The following is a 15392-nucleotide window of genomic DNA, read 5'->3' on the forward strand; positions in this document are numbered from 1 at the left end:
ATGTGACTCAACATGAGAGCAAGAGATGAAGCAAAGATGATCCTGGGCTTTTGTCCTATACATTTGGGTGAATGGCTGTCACGTTTCCTGAGGGACAGACCAGGAGTGGAGCAGATAGATTGAGGGAGGAAGGAGAATGGAGAATTTGTGTTGGCCGCGGGTACAACTAAGTCACACGTACAGTTGCCATGCAAGTGGAGATGCTGAAGGTCTGGAGGTCAAAGTGAAGGTCCAGGCTGGAGATAAAACCTGGGAGTCGTTAGCAGAACTGGGCTGGATGAGATCACTTAGAGAAGAGAAGATGGCTAGGGCCAGCCCCACACTAGGAGTTCAGGAGGAGCCCCTGAGGGAGTGAGAAATCACAGTGATGGAGGCAGGAGGGAGTCTGGGAAGTGTGTTGTCATGGAAACCAAGGGGCATGAGTGTTTCAAGAAGGAGACAGTTACACCGAATGATCTTGAGGCACAGAGGAAGAGGAAGACCTAGAATTGACCATTATTGTCACAGTGACTGTTGGTGACTTTGACATGTGACATAATTCAGTGAATTATTGGGGATGAAAGCTGGATTGGAGTGAGCTGGGAATCAGGCAAGGAAGCGGTCATGTCCATTACAGACATTTATTTCAGTAACGTTTGCTGGGAAGGAAAGCTGGGACAGGAGGCAGTGCCTGGAGGGAAATGTGAGACCAAGGGGAAATTTTTGTCTTGTTTGAGGTGGGAGATACTAAGATGTGTTTGGGTGCCAGTGTGAATTAACCAGTGTATCGAGGGGGAAATTGAAGAAGCAGGAGATGGGAGGCTTACCATGGAACCAGGTTTCCTACTAATTTAAATGTTCTCAGGAGCAAAGAATGCAAGGTCTGTTTCTCCATGAGCAGATCAAAGCATTCTGCTGATTGCCACAGTAATCCACAGAAGTTCTCATTACAATCTTAAATGTTCTCGGTATCTAGACGTGTGTACTTCTAGCTTGTTACTCAGTGCCTGCTTTCCCCTCCCTTTTGGGCCAGTTTGTTTCCATTCCTGCCTATTTCAGATAAATAGATTTATTCAGGAAACAGCTAAACTTTGCATAAACAATATGAACAGCATAAAATTCCACTTATAAGCCATGGACCGCTGATACAATTTAGCAATGTATTGGAGAAATTGGGAAGATTAAGTATTTTAATTAACCTACCATTCTTCAGTGTGAAACTGACCTTCTTTCTCTTCTGTTTCAGTATCTTATTCTATCGCATACTCGTTTCAGAGAGTATTTCAGACTCTGAAATGAGTATTATTTCTTCAGGTCATCTTTGAGATTCTGACTTTCTACCTTGGTTTCCATACCTTTCATGTCTACACTCACAGACACATGTATATCCATTCAGTCATGTGTACATCTGCATGTAAGTACATGTACATAAGTATTCTTCCCTTCACTTGTTGCTCCCTTTAACGACTTTTCAGTAGTTCGTTTTTGCCCCATGGATGGGTTATGGCCCAAGTTTGCATTTTGAATGCCAGCCTCTGCTTATCTTAGCACAGATGAGGTTCTCAGGAGAGTTCGGTGGGAGCCAGAAGGATGGTGACCGTAGAGATTTCAATACTGTGGTACCTGCCGTGGAAGCTATTGCTTCCCTTCTCTGACTGAGACAGGCATCTTGAAGAAGAGCCCAGGATTATTCCTTGTACCGTTTTTGCTCCCTGAACGGGCTCTCACCCTATCTATGTAGGATAATCCAACCTCAATCTAGTGGCTGAAAGAATCTGCTAAAAATAATTCAGCGCTCAATAATATGAAGGACTGAAAATAAATATTGAATAGTAGAGAGTAAAAGTTGGCTCATGCGGCATGAAAAAAGTAATATCCCAAGAAAAAGCAGTTTCCTTTGTCTTTGTCTTATCAGTAGGATGTACCCCAAAAGTTTTCAGATAGGTTTTCTAAGAGATGGTATTTTAACGAGGTATTTCTGTTGCAGCAGAGTATAAGACAAGGGCACAGACTGACAAGCTCCAGAATGAGATCGACATGTTGAAGGAGCAGCTGCAGCTCACCAGGTCTCAGCTAGAGGCTGCACAGCATGCCCATGTAGTCAGATTCTCTAAGGTATGCTAAATTCAGAAACACTTATATGTTGGGAAGGATTGGGGTTAATTCCTTGTAAATGTTTGGTAGAATTCACTAGTGAAACCGTCTGGTCCTGAGCTTTTCTTTTTTGGGAGTTTTTTGATTACTGATTCAATCTCCTTTCTCATTATTCATCTGTTCAGAGTTTCTCTTTCTTCATGATTCAATCTTGGTAGGTTGTATGTCTCTAGGAATTTATTTCTTCTAGATTGTCCAATTGGTTGGCATGCAATTGTTCATAGTAGGCTATCATGATCCTTTGTAATTCTGTAGTATCAGTTGTAATGTCTCCTCTTTCATGTATAATTTCATTTATTTGAGTCCTCTTTCTTTTCTTTGTTAGTCTAGCTAAAGGTTTGTCAATTTTGTTTATCTTTTCAAAAAATCAAGTCTTAGTTTTTTAAATCTTTTCTATTGTCTTCTTATCCTGTGTTTCATTTATTTCTGCTCTAACCTTTATCATTTCCTTCCTTCTGCTAACTTGGGACTTAGTTTGTTCTTTTTTTCTGGTTCTTTGAGGTATAATGTTAGGTTGCTTATTTGAGATCTTTCTTTGTTCTTCATGTAGGCGTTTATAGCTATAAACTTTCCTTTTAGAGCTGCTTTTAATGCATCCCATAAGTTTCGGTATGTTGTGTTTCCATTTTATTTGTCTCAAGATGTTTTTGATTCCCCTTTTGATTTTTCCTTTGATCCATTAGTCGTTCAGGAATGTGTGTTTAATTTCCAGTTATTTGTGAATTTCAATTTTTCCTTCTGTTACTGTTTTCTAGTTTCATAACATTGTGGTCAGAAAAAATACTTGATATAAAGTGAGTCTTCCTGAATTTGTTAATACTTGTTTTATGACCTAATATATGATCTATCCTGGAGGATATTCTGTATGTACTTGAGATGGATGTGTATTCTGCTGTTATTGGGTAGGATGTCCTGCATATCTCTTTTAGGTCCATTTCGTCTATAGTATTGTTCAACTCCTGTGTTTCCTTATTGATTTTCTGTCTGGATGGCCCATTGTTGAGAGTGGGGTATTAAAATCCCCCTACTATTATTGTATTGTTGTTTATTTCTCCTTCTCATTCTGTTGGTATTTGCTTTATATATTTTAGGTGCTCCAATGCTTCATGCATATATATTTACAGTTGTTATAGTTTCTTGATGAATTGACCTCTTTATCATTATGTAATGACCTTTTTTTGTCACTTGAGAACTTCCTTTTTTTTTTTTTTTTGCGGTACGCGGGCCTCTCACTGTTGTGGCCTCTCCCGTTGCGGAGCACAGGCTCCAGACACACAGGCTCAGCGGCCATGGCTCACGGACCCAGCCGCTTCGTGGCATGTGGGATCTTCCCGGACCGGGGCACGAACCCGTGTCCCCTGCATCAGCAGGCGGACTCTCAACCACTGCGCCACCAGGGAAGCCCCTTCCTTTTTTAATGTAGGTGCTTACAGTTATAAATTTCCCTCTGAGCACTGATTTGTCTGCTTCCCTTTTTTGGTACGTTGTGCTTTAATTTTCATTCATCCTGAAGTATTTTTGAATTTCCCTAGTGAGGTTTTCTTTGACCCATTGGCTGTTTAAGAGTATATTGTTTAATTTTCATACATTTGTGAATTTTCCGGTTTTCCTTTTGTTAGTGATTTCTGGCCTCATTCTGTTGTGGTTGGAGGAGATACTTTGCATGATATCAACCTTTTAAAATTGAACATCATTTTAAGGCCTAACATGTAGTCTATCCTGGTGAATCTTCCATGTGCATTTAACAAGAATGTATATTCTGCTGTTGTTGGGTGCGGTGTTCTGTATGTTTGTTAGGTGGAGTATATTTGTAGTGTAGTTCAGGTCCCCAGTTAGGAGAATAAAAATACACAACAGAAGGTCATCCAGAAATCAAAGACTGATCAGACCAGACCTTGAATTTAGCTTATATAAAAATGTATTTGTGTTTATTAAGGGTGAGATGGAGCCACGCTACCCAAATTGGTATGGTATCAAGAAAGGTTCTTCTCAATAGACTTTTAAAGTATGTTTACATTTTATATATGATTGGATGCCTACTCTACAAGTTCACAGATCATAGAACTTTTGAGACTTTGGGCCTCTGTGTTTGTGCTTTAAGGAATGTAAGGACAAAAGGATGCTGTGTGCTACCTTTGGTTTAGAGAAATCATTGTGCACAGACCTGCCATTATATGCAGTGTTTTTGCAACCAAAACAAACAGAAGAAGCCTAACTGAAATTTGCAAGTCTAGCTGACCCATTTGAGGTGAAACTATGTCTGTGTATTTACATTTCTGCATACTTGCTTCATACCAGAGCTTTGAAAGCCATGTGTTAAATCAATTTCAGGAATATGAAATGCAGAAAACAAAAGAGGAAGAATTTCTGAAGTTATTTGATAGATGGAAGGAAGAAGAAAAGGAGAAACTAGCTGATGAAATGGAAAAAGTCAAGGAAATGTTTATGAAGGAGTTTAAAGAACTAACTTCTAAGAATTCAGCGTTAGAATATGTAAGTATTGGGAGTTCCCTGGTGGTCCAGTGGTTAGGACTCTGAGCTTCCAGTGCTGGGGGCACAGGTTTGATCACTGGTTGGGGAACTAAGATCCCACAAGCCACGTGGCTCTACCCGAAAATACCCACAAAAAACGTTGAAAATAGGTAAGTATTAAACCTCGGAGTCTTCCTAGCAATGTTAGAGTTGTGGCCTTGAGAGGTGGCATTAGAGTGGCAATGTGGCCTATGGATCCAGAAGTTCCTTTGTTGTGCTGTGGCCCAGACACCGCTCCTCCCTGAGAGTCTTGGGAGCTCAAGGCATACGGAAGAGACAGCAGGTCAGAAGAGTCGTTTCCTTGAGAGTGGGAGCTTTGACCCCAAACCCCAGTGCAGGACACTTGGTACATTTTAGATGGATCAGAGAAGAAGGTCCCTCTTTCTTAGCTGGTTAGGTTTAGATAGCCCCAAACAATAACTCCCTCCCTGAGTTTTAGAGCTTTCCAAAGGAACTTTCCAGAAAGACTGACAGAGATTGCCAATGTGGGAGAAGGAAGCTGACCCAGAAAGACGGAGGGAGAGCCTTTGCCAGGCCCCTTCCTCACCCCAGTCCTAGCAGGTTTGAGTGAGCTGGATGTCGCTAAAGGCAACCTCCACTTCCCCGTGGGAGCAGCCGAGGTCACAGTGAAGCAAAGGAGGCAAGGGAAGAGTCTGGAGCTCCCTCTAGGGGCCAACATGTTTATAAACTAAAATAGAGGGATAGTTTTGGAATACTGCTAAGATCCTTCTCTAAAACGGCCTGAACCCTCTCACAGGGATGGGCAAACTATGACCTGTGACCCAGACCTGACAAACCACCTGATTTTGTATGGCTCTCAAGCTAAGAGAGATTTTTACACTTTTAAGTGGTTGGAAAAAGTCAAAAGAAGAAATACTTCACGACACGTGAAAATGATATGAAGTTTACCTTTCGGTGTCCACAAGTGAAGGTTTTTTGGAACACAGCCATACTCTTTCCTCCGCACTTTGTCTCTGGAGCTTTTGTGCTGGAGCCGTGGAGTTGAGAGCTTATGACCAAGGTCTTCCATGTCTCCCAAAGTCAAATACTATCTGGCTCTTTACAGAAAAAGTTTGCCAGCCACTGTCACGTCTTTACAAAGCAAATGTGGCCCGAGGTTAACAACTGGTGAAGGGGAAACGGGTGTTCATTATACTCTTCTTTCAACTTTTTCCTAAGTTGTAATTTGCAAATAGAAAGTTGAGGGGAAATTAACTTAGGGTGGCTCATTGTGTCTTTTCTGTAGGGCTTTCTTCAGTCAACTCCCTGTGGGTTCAACTGTCCCCTATCACCTCGCTTGGCTCTAAGCCTCAGAACCTGTGGGCAGGAGTAATTCTTCTACCACCCCTACTCCAGGGGCTTCTCCCGAACTCAGACCCTTGGCATCTTCTCAGAGTGGGATGCCGTATCACCCGCAGTAGTGGATTCTGATAGTAACCAATTTAAGACTGGCTTTTTATGTCTTCTCCATCAAGGCCACACTTTTTTTTTTCCTTGTGATAAAGCTGCCAGTATGGCTCTTTTGCCTGAGATTCCCTGCATGGTTATCCCTGCCCCCGGGATCATTGTGGAATTGGACTTTTCCCTACCTAGGACTTTTTTTACCATTCATATAGATATCTATTTTTTTAATAAATACATTTATTTATTTATTTCTAGTTGCGGAGAGCGGGGGCTACTCTTCGTTGTGGTGCGCGGGCTTCTCATTGCGGTGGCTTCTCGTGTTGCAGAGCACGGGCTCTAGGCGCTCAGGCTTCAGTAGTTGTGGCTCGCAGGCTCTAGAGCGCAGGCTCAGTAGTTGTGGCGCACAGGCTTAGTTGCTCTGCGGCATGTGGGATCTTCCCGGACCAGGGCTCGAACCCGTGTCCCCTGCATTGGCAGGCAGATTCTTAACCACTGTACCGCTAGAGAAGCCCCATCTATTTTCTTCAAACGGCTTTTTTGAGATGTTTACATATCATACAATTCACCCACTTAAACTGTACAGTTCAGTGGTTTTTACTATGTTCACAGAGTTATGCAACCATCATCACAGTCATTTTAGAACATTTCATCACCCAAAGGAGAAGGCTTGTACCCGCTGGCACTCCCTCCCACCCCTGGCAACCACAGGTCTACTTTCTGTCTCTATGCATCTGCCTGTGCTGGACATTTCATATAAATTAAATCATATAAAATGTGATCTTTTGTGAGTGGCTTCTTTTCACTTAGTATAATGTTTTCAAGATTCATCCACACTGTAGTATGTATCAATATATTTTTTTAATTGCCGAATGATATTTCATTGTATGGATACACCATATTTTATTGATCCATTATTCGATGGACATTTGGGTTGTTTGCCCACTTTGGCTATAGAGCGTTTTAAAAATTATTATTAATAATAGACTATTTTTTGGAATAGTTTTAGGTTTACTGAGCAAATAGTACAGAAAGTTCCATATAAGTACCCCTCTCCTAACCCTGTACACCGTTTTCCACATTACTAACGTCTTAAATTAGTATCATACATTTGTTACAATTAATGAGCCAATACTGGTACCTTAGTATTAACTAAAGTCCATACTTCGTTCAGATTTCTTTTGCTTTTACCTAACATCCTTTTTCTGCCCTAGGGTCCTATCCAGGATACCTAAGTACATTTAGTTGTCTTGTTTCTCTAGGCTCAGGCTTGTTTTTGATGACCTTGACAGTTTTAAGGTGTACTCTTCAGGTATATTGTAGGATGCCCCTCTGTTGGAATTTACCTGATATTCTTCTCATGGTTAGACAGGGTTTATGGGTTTTGGGGAAGAAGTCCTCAGAGATAAAGTACAATTTTCATCACATCATTTCAAGGGTACATACCATCTACATGGTTTATGACCGTTGGTGTTGACCTTGATCACCTGGCTGAGGTAGTATTTGTCAGGTTTCTCCCCACCCCACTGCCCCCCATTCCATACTGTGCTCTTTGGAAGGAAGTCACCTTGTGCAGCCCAGACTTAAGCGGTAGGGGACAATGCTCCCCCATCCTTTTGTTTTTGAAGTTAACATATTACCTTCTGAGGGTATTTACTGCCAGTAACTTTGGGAATAACCTATAAGCAAAGGGTAACATTAAAACCTTATGTCCCTAGTGGTCCCTGGAAGATGCTGGCCTCCTCACATCCTGAGAATCAGCTGCACCCAGTTCCTCTGTTTCTGGCACTGTTGCCTGCCCATTAAAGTTTTAAAGATCGATTATCTGAGATTAGAAAGTTTAGGTTTTCCTTTCCCTTTCTCTCCCAGTGCACGTTCTTTTGTTGGAGGTAATGAAACGGGAAAACCACTGGGAATGAGAAGCAGGAGAGGCCCGGTGAACGTCCAGGAGGATAGTCAGGTGCTCCCCAATTTTGTTCTCTGTGTCAGTCGTATAAAAGTGTGAACATCTGTACCAGTGATTCTGAATTTTATTTTGTAGCAATTGTCAGAAATCCAGAAGTCCAATATGCAGATCAAGTGTAACATAGGCACATTAAAAGATGCACATGAGCTTAAAGAAGAACGTCCTCAGCATCCCCAGGATTTCCAAAATGTGATGCAACTTCTTGATAGTCAGGTATGTAAAAGTGGGTGACTACTTCAGCAGAGACCTGATCTTTCTTGGTGAGGTAATTTACAGTAAGCACCATCTACAAAAAAGTGCCTCTTTCAGTGACGATGAAGGTGACTGATTCTTTTCTCCTTATCTTCTAACACGTGTGTAATTCAGAATAGGTGTTCATTCGATACTTACTGATTGACTAATAGATGTGGATACAGAACAGTTGGCAAAGTTGTTTAGTTTTTCCTTGACTAATATCTATTTGAATTGGTTCATATTACCTTAGTAGTTATTTTTCATATTTCAGATGTAGACCCCCTTTCAAAAGGCATAGAAAGGCATATTGAAGCCCTGACGTTTTAGAGCTTAAATATATGGCCGCCTTGGCAAACTGATGGTCTTTTACATTTATCAAATAAATTACAATCATTTGGAAGTGAACCTCAGTAATCAGTACAGCCTTTGTCCTGGCTATTTTGATCACACTGATTTAGGGGAACTTTTTTTTTTAGCCAGGAAACATAGAGATTAAAGCTTATGAATTTAGGATTTTTTCAGAAAGCAATATTATGTCATTTTAAAAGGTAAATGTGTTTTTGAACATGGACTACTGCCACTGCTTCTTGTCTTGCCTCTCTCCCCTCAATCTACCTTTCGTGTTATAGCCAGGGTGATCATGTCACCATCCTGTCTAAAATCCTTCAATGGCTCCCCATCTTTCACAGAACAAAGTCTAGGACCCTTAACCAGCATTCAGAGTCCCTGGGCATCTGGTCCTGCCATCTCCCACCATTCTTGCCTTTACCTTGACGCCCCAGTAGCCCCAAAGAGCTCCTGGTTCCCAGAACGAGGCAATCTGATTTTGCTTTTTCAGCTTTCTTTGTTATGCACCTTCCAGTTTTCAGGCCCTGACACTTATTCAGCTGGGATGGCATCTCTTCTGGAGAGTCCTCCAGGAGTTCTGGGTTATTGCACTGCCACAGTCCTCCAAGCTGGACCTGATCACGTGCACATTATGTGGGAACCCTCCATTGTATGTCCACTGTTCTTCCGGGCAGGGCAAGCAGGGCCTGTCTCTTAGTTCACTCCCAGCCTGCCAGCGGCTGCCCAGCAAGGTGCCTGGTATGCGGTAGGGGACCAGGAATTGGGTCCTGAACTGAACTGTTGGCATTTGCTCCCAGCAGGCTGCTGTCTCACTAGTTGAAGGACCCAGTTATGAAATCCTCAGGTCCCACCTAAATTTCTTTTGTCTCCTTCCTGTGAGCTCTATCAGTTCAGAACCTATGGACCCAGAAACCTTGATGTTTCCTTTTAGCTTCTGAGGTTAACAAACTAGCACCTGTTTTTTTAAATTAAGTTTTATTGGAACACAGCCGTACTATTATGTACCGTCTATGACTTCATTTACATATTACTTATGGCTGTTCTCCTACCTAGTAGTAGTGACTGAGTCATCTAGCCCCCAGAGTCTAATATATTTTCTATTAGCCCCTTAACAGAAAATGTTTGCTGAACCTTGCCTCAGAGTATAAGATTAAAACCAAGTGCAAGTGTGTTTAAACATTTTTGACTGTATTTATTTACTTTTTTAAATGCCTGCTAAAATTTTACCAAATAGATGGTTGGGTTTCATAGGTACTCACTAAAAAGGAAGCTTCCCTTTTGAGTAGATGTCATTGTTACAGTTACACTAAATTACTCTTGTTTTACTAATTTTGTAGGAAAGCAAGTGGACAGCTCGAGTTCAGGCTCTTCATCAAGAACACAAGAAAGAGAAGAGCCGGGTAAGATTAAGAAACCAACGACCTATAAAAAGTGGGTCTTTCTGAAAAGAATATTTGCTTTTCTCTATAATAAAGGTAATGTTTATCCACTTGAGACATTTGTGGAGAAATATATAACAAAAATTAAAATTACTCATCATTCCAATACCATAGATAACCAGTGTTACTGCTTTGTTATAATTTCTTTCAATCTTTTTCCTATGCTGTAAATGTTGCGTTTCTATAAGTATAGAAACCCATGCATATGATATGTCTCACAGATTTTGAATTTTGCTTTATATCTATAACTTTATACATTTTTCATTTAATATACCATAAACAGTTTCCTATGTTTTAAAATATTATTCAAAATCATGATTTTTTTAATGGCTCCATGATTTTTTTAATGGCTCCATGATGATCAAACTGATCTGTATCATCAGTTATTTAATCATTTCTCCATTGTTGAATACATGTTTCTAATTTTTAAACATTACAGAGTGGCAGTCTAGATAAGTTTTGAATACAGGCATACCTTATTTTATTGCACTTTGCAGATAATTGCGTTTTTTACAAATTGAAGGTTTGTGGCAACCCTGCATTGTCAGATGATGCATTTTTTAGCAATAAAGTTTTTTGTTTTTAATTTTTATTTATTTTATTTTTGGCTGTGTTGGATCTTTGTTGCTCCGCGTGGGCTTTTCTCTGGTTGCGGCGAGCGGGGGCTACTCTTGGTTGCGGTGTGCAGGCTTCTCGTTGTGGTGGCTTCTCTTGTTGAGCACCAGCTCTAGGCACATGGGCTTCAGTAGTTGTGGCACACGGGCTCAGTAGTTGTGGCTCACGGGCTCTAGAGTGTAGGCTCAGTAGTTGTGGTGCGTGGGCTTAGTTGCTCCGCGACATGTGGGATCTTCCCGGACTAGGACTCAAACCCGTGTCCCCTGCATTGGCAGGTGGATTCTTAACTACTGAGCCACCAGGGAAGCCTGCAACAAAGTATTTTAAATTAAGACATATACATTGTTTATTTTAAGACATAACGCTATTGCACACTTAATAGACCACAGTGTAGTGTAAACATAACTTTTGTATGCACTAGGAAACCAAAAAATTCACGTGATTCGCTTTACTGCTGTGATCTGGAACTGAACACACAGTATCTCTGAGGTCTGCCTATAAAAAGAAGGATTGTTCACATTAAAGTCATTTTAATGAAAACAAAAATGAATTGTAACACCTATTCCTTTTCTGCTGAGTACATCAGAAATTTAAGTGTTAAAATGCTTTTTACAGGGCTTCCCTGGTGGCGCAGTGGTTGAGAGTCTGCCTGCCGATGCAGGGGACACGGGTTCGTGCCCCGGTCCGGGAAGATCCCACGTGCCGCGGAGCGGCTGGGCCGGTGAGCCATGGCCGCTGAGCCTGCGCGCCCGGAGCCTGTGCTCCGCAGCGGGAGAGGCCACAACAGTGAGAGCCCGCGTACCACAAAAAAAAAAAAAAAAAAAAATGCTTTTACAATAGTGTAAAAAATGTAAAGTAGGTTTATTTGGGATTTTAAGACAGGAAAACATCTGTTGATTTTTTCACTTTAAATTGTATGTGTTTTGTAGCCCTTTGTATCCCCTTTTGGGCAAACAACGTAGACTGGGTGGCTTATAAGCAACAGAAATGTATTTCTCATAGTTCTGGTGCTCCAGGAATTGGACAGAGAGCTTGTTAAAGGGGAGTAGTGTCTGGGCTGTGTGTAGATATAACGCCCATGTTTCTTTCTCCAGTCTAAGCCACCTTCTGAGCTCCAGACGAAGTAGCCAGCTCTGTACTTGACATCTCCACTGCTTCTTCCATGTAACATGTCTAAAGTGAAGCTCTTGGATTTGTCCCCAGAGGTGTCTTGCTTTTGGCTGATGGTACCCTAGTCCACTCAGATGCACTCCCTCAGCCCCCAGTTCCAGGCTATCGGCAGGTCCTGCCGAGTAGCTCATATCCATGTTCTTCTGGACATTTCTGTTGCTTCCATCCTCCGCTGAGCTCCCACCATTTCCAAGAGGGCCCAGTAACTGGCTTCCCAATTCCAGCCTTTTGCTCGTGTAATCTGCTCTCTGCAGAGCAGCCGAAATAATCTGGCTGTCGGCCACCACCGTGGCCTCATCCTGAACCTCTCTCTGAACCGACTCTCTTTAGCTACGGTGGCCTTCTGGTAATTTGTAGAACGTGTGGCCTTTTTCTCCTTTTACATTTGTTTTCGCTGCTGGGAGGTCCTTCCACTTTTTTTTTTTAATTTAATTTTTTTTAATTTAATTTTTTTTTTATATAGCAGATTCTTATTAGTCATCAATTTTATACACATTAGTGTATACATGTCAATCCCAATCACCCAATTCATCACACCACCACCACCCCTGCCTCTTTCCCCCCTTGGTATCCATACGTTTATTCTTTACATCTGTGTCTCAATTTCTGCCCTGCAAACCAGTTCATCTGTACCATTTTTTCTAGGTTCCACATATATGCGTTAATATACGATATTTGTTTTTCTCTTTCTGACTTACTTTACTCTGTATGACAGTCTCTAGGTCCATCCACATCTCTACAAATGACCCAATTTCGTTCCTTTTTATGGCTGAGTAATATTCCATTGTATATATGTACCACATCTTTATCCATTCATCTGTTGATGGGCATTTAGGTTACTTCCATGACCTGGCTATTGTAAATAGTGCTGCAATGAACATTGGGGTGCATGTGTCTTTTTGAATTATGGTTTTCTCAGGGTATATGCCCGGTAGTGGGATTGCTGGATCATACGGTAATTCTATTTTTCGTTTTTTAAGGAACCTCCATACTGTTCCACTTGTTCTTTATGTGGCTGTCTCCTTCCCCTCTGATTTGGTTTTCTCTGTTGTGTAGCAAATTACCACAGATTTCTTATCTCCCAGTTTCCATGGGATAGGAGTCCAGGCACGGCTTGGCTGGGTTGTCTGCTCGGGGTCTCACAAGCTGCATTCAAGGTGTCAGCTGCGTGTGGTCTCATCTGGGGCTCCGGGGCCCCTCCCAAGCCCGTTCAGATGATTGGCGATGTGCAGTTCCTTACGGTTAGCCATGGGAGTGAGACCCCCGGCTCCGCCGTTCACAGGCTGGCTGTGACGTCTTCAAGGCCAGTAGGAGAGCATCTCTCCTGCCTTCATTCTCCTCCTTCAAGAGACCTGAAGTCACCCCAAGACCACTCCATCCAGGGAGGTGGTCCCCTCCCGTTATTATCCTCATCGCTTCACAAGTGTAGCTCTCAACACTGTTTTAAATACTTTGTTTACTTGTTTATTGTCTGTCTCTTCAACCAGATCACTAGCCCTGGGAGGGAAGGGCTCTGTTTACTCCTCCGTTGTATTCTCAGCATCCGATAACGTGTCTAAAATGTGGCTGGTGCTTGTTAAATATTTGCTGAAGGAATGCAGAAGGTTGATAGGTGGCCAACAAGGGGATCACACAGGCTTTTTGTGTGTGGATGGGGAGATGCTGACTGTACAGTTCAGAAGAACAGGGTGGAAAGAGCTGTGTGTCGGTGTGACGTGATATTTGAAGCAGGTCCTCTTAACCTCTGCCTCGCTGCCTTACTCACCTTTCATGCTTTAGGCACTTAACCAGGTGAGGAGGGGAACGGCCAGTGACAACTTAGAGGAGTTGCTTTTCTCTAAGAATGTTGAATCTTTCCTTCAAGATGCTCTAAGGCAGTAGTTCCTAACCAGGGACATCCTTCAGAATGACCCGAGGCTCTTCCAAAATACAGGTGTCCAGCTCTCCCCGCTGAAGGCCTGATTCAGTAGGTAAGTCTGGGACATGCAGAGTTTGGAAACAACAGTAAGAACACCAGCAAACCCCCGACGATTGTGCTTTGGATCCATGGTTTGAACCACGGCTCTTACAGTTTGAAGTTCTATTTTTGTTCTTCAGGGTGTTCTTAGAGCATTGGGGTTTAGGGACAGAATTCAGGCTTCCTTCTTAATAGGGGGTGATTTTAGTCCTCGTTCCTTTAAGCCTCTTGTGGGAATGTAAGTCGCCTTCCGGCTGGAATACAGTGTACAGTATAAGTTGTAGAGGTTTACACTTGGCCACTGTGGGTGGTGATAGAGAGGAAGACCGACTGCCAGTGGTTTGGAGGAAGGAGAGGCCTGACCTGCTTGTGAGTGAGGCCCCTCACCCCACGTGCTGGGAGCGTGGAGGTTTTGTGCCACCGCCAGGCTACGCTGCTCCCTTGTCTGTTGGTTTTGCTTGTTCAGAAGCTGCGTGCTTCTTCCTTCATTTCTCTTAAACCCTAACAGAGAGGCAGATTCAATAAGGTTTAGTAATCTGTCCCTGAGACCAAACTATTAATTATTCCACATGATTGGTGCCTCCTGTTCCTACAATGCACATATTGTATTTCTCTGTTTAAGGGAAGTTGCATTTGCCAACTTTTTATTGCTTTACCTAGATTCTTGGCAGTCTTTTTTTGGTTTTGTTTTTAAATAACATTGGTAGGAGTTCAAAGGGAACCACAGATAAATGATGGCATGCCCTTTTCCACCCAACAGAAGACTCTTAGAGCTTGGGAGGTTGTAGAATGGTCACGCAGTGGAAGGAGAGGAGGATGGAATAATGTGGCTGGTAGAGAAACAGTGGAAAACTTGAAATGGTAGAAGGTCACAAGAAATGAGCTCCAGGGCCACAGGCCTTTTGAAATATTTTCTGGCTATCTCTTTCTTAGACTATCACATCTTCTGGTCAATTCTCAATTCCAGTATCAAAATGATGCCATCCCTTAGTTTTTCTTACGTACCCTTTCTGCTTGGGCCCTGCAGTGAGTCCCCATATTGCTGATTCTCAGCCTCCGCCCAGAGCCCTGTACATTTTTATTGGCTTTTCCTTCTGTTTTCCAACTCCAGATTTCCCAAACTGCTTTTGGGGGTACTTTTCCAGTAGTCTGTAAAAATGCGGGGAAGGCTCCTGACAGTGTCCTCCTGGGGGGAGATTCTTAGCATCCACTGGGATATGTAGGGTTCTTTTTAGTCCTTACTCAGGAAACCCCTTTAACTTGGTTCAACCTATTGTTTGTCCGGCCTCATGTGAGCACAGAGCACTTCAGAGGGAAGACCCTGCAGTGTATGGATTGAGAGCATTAACTTTTTGTTGTTATTTTATTGTTTTTCTGTTCAATGTAAATGGATTATTTTTAGAGTAATTTTACGTTCACAGCAACGTTGAGGAGAAAATACACAGCGTTCCCAGATACCCCCTGCCCACCCCGTATGCACAGCCTTCACCATTATCAACACTCTGCACCAGAGTGGTACACTGGTTACAATTGATGAACCTACGCTGAGATGTCATTATCCCCCAAAGTCCACAGTTTACATTAGGGTTCCCTCTTG

At 42.4% G+C, this 15392-nt stretch overlaps 1 protein-coding gene across 14 annotated transcripts in view; it reads left to right on the forward strand.

Annotated features, from left to right (window-relative positions):
- Nucleotides 1-15392, forward strand: part of DZIP1 (DAZ interacting zinc finger protein 1) — a 54340-nt gene that overhangs the window by 10141 nt on the left and 28807 nt on the right. For 11 of the 14 annotated variants that reach the window (XR_003434676.1, XM_027115986.1, XM_027115985.1 and 8 more), the window contains 4 exons: nt 1967-2094; nt 4465-4626; nt 8108-8245; nt 9952-10014. Coding sequence is in view for 13 of the 14 variants with exons in the window: in XM_027115986.1 (XP_026971787.1) it covers nt 1967-2094; nt 4465-4626; nt 8108-8245; nt 9952-10014 (491 nt within the window). In the remaining variant the exon portion in view is untranslated. The remainder of the gene's footprint in view (nt 1-1966; nt 2095-4464; nt 4627-8107; nt 8246-9951; nt 10015-15392) is intronic. The other 3 variants (XM_027115977.1, XM_027115981.1, XM_027115984.1) reach the window with 1 other exon arrangement.

Source organism: Aethalodelphis obliquidens, unplaced genomic scaffold, assembly GCF_003676395.1.
Source record: "Aethalodelphis obliquidens isolate GAN/ISIS:26980383/991018 unplaced genomic scaffold, ASM367639v1 scaffold15, whole genome shotgun sequence".
NCBI classification, from domain to species: Eukaryota; Metazoa; Chordata; class Mammalia; order Artiodactyla; family Delphinidae; genus Aethalodelphis; species Aethalodelphis obliquidens.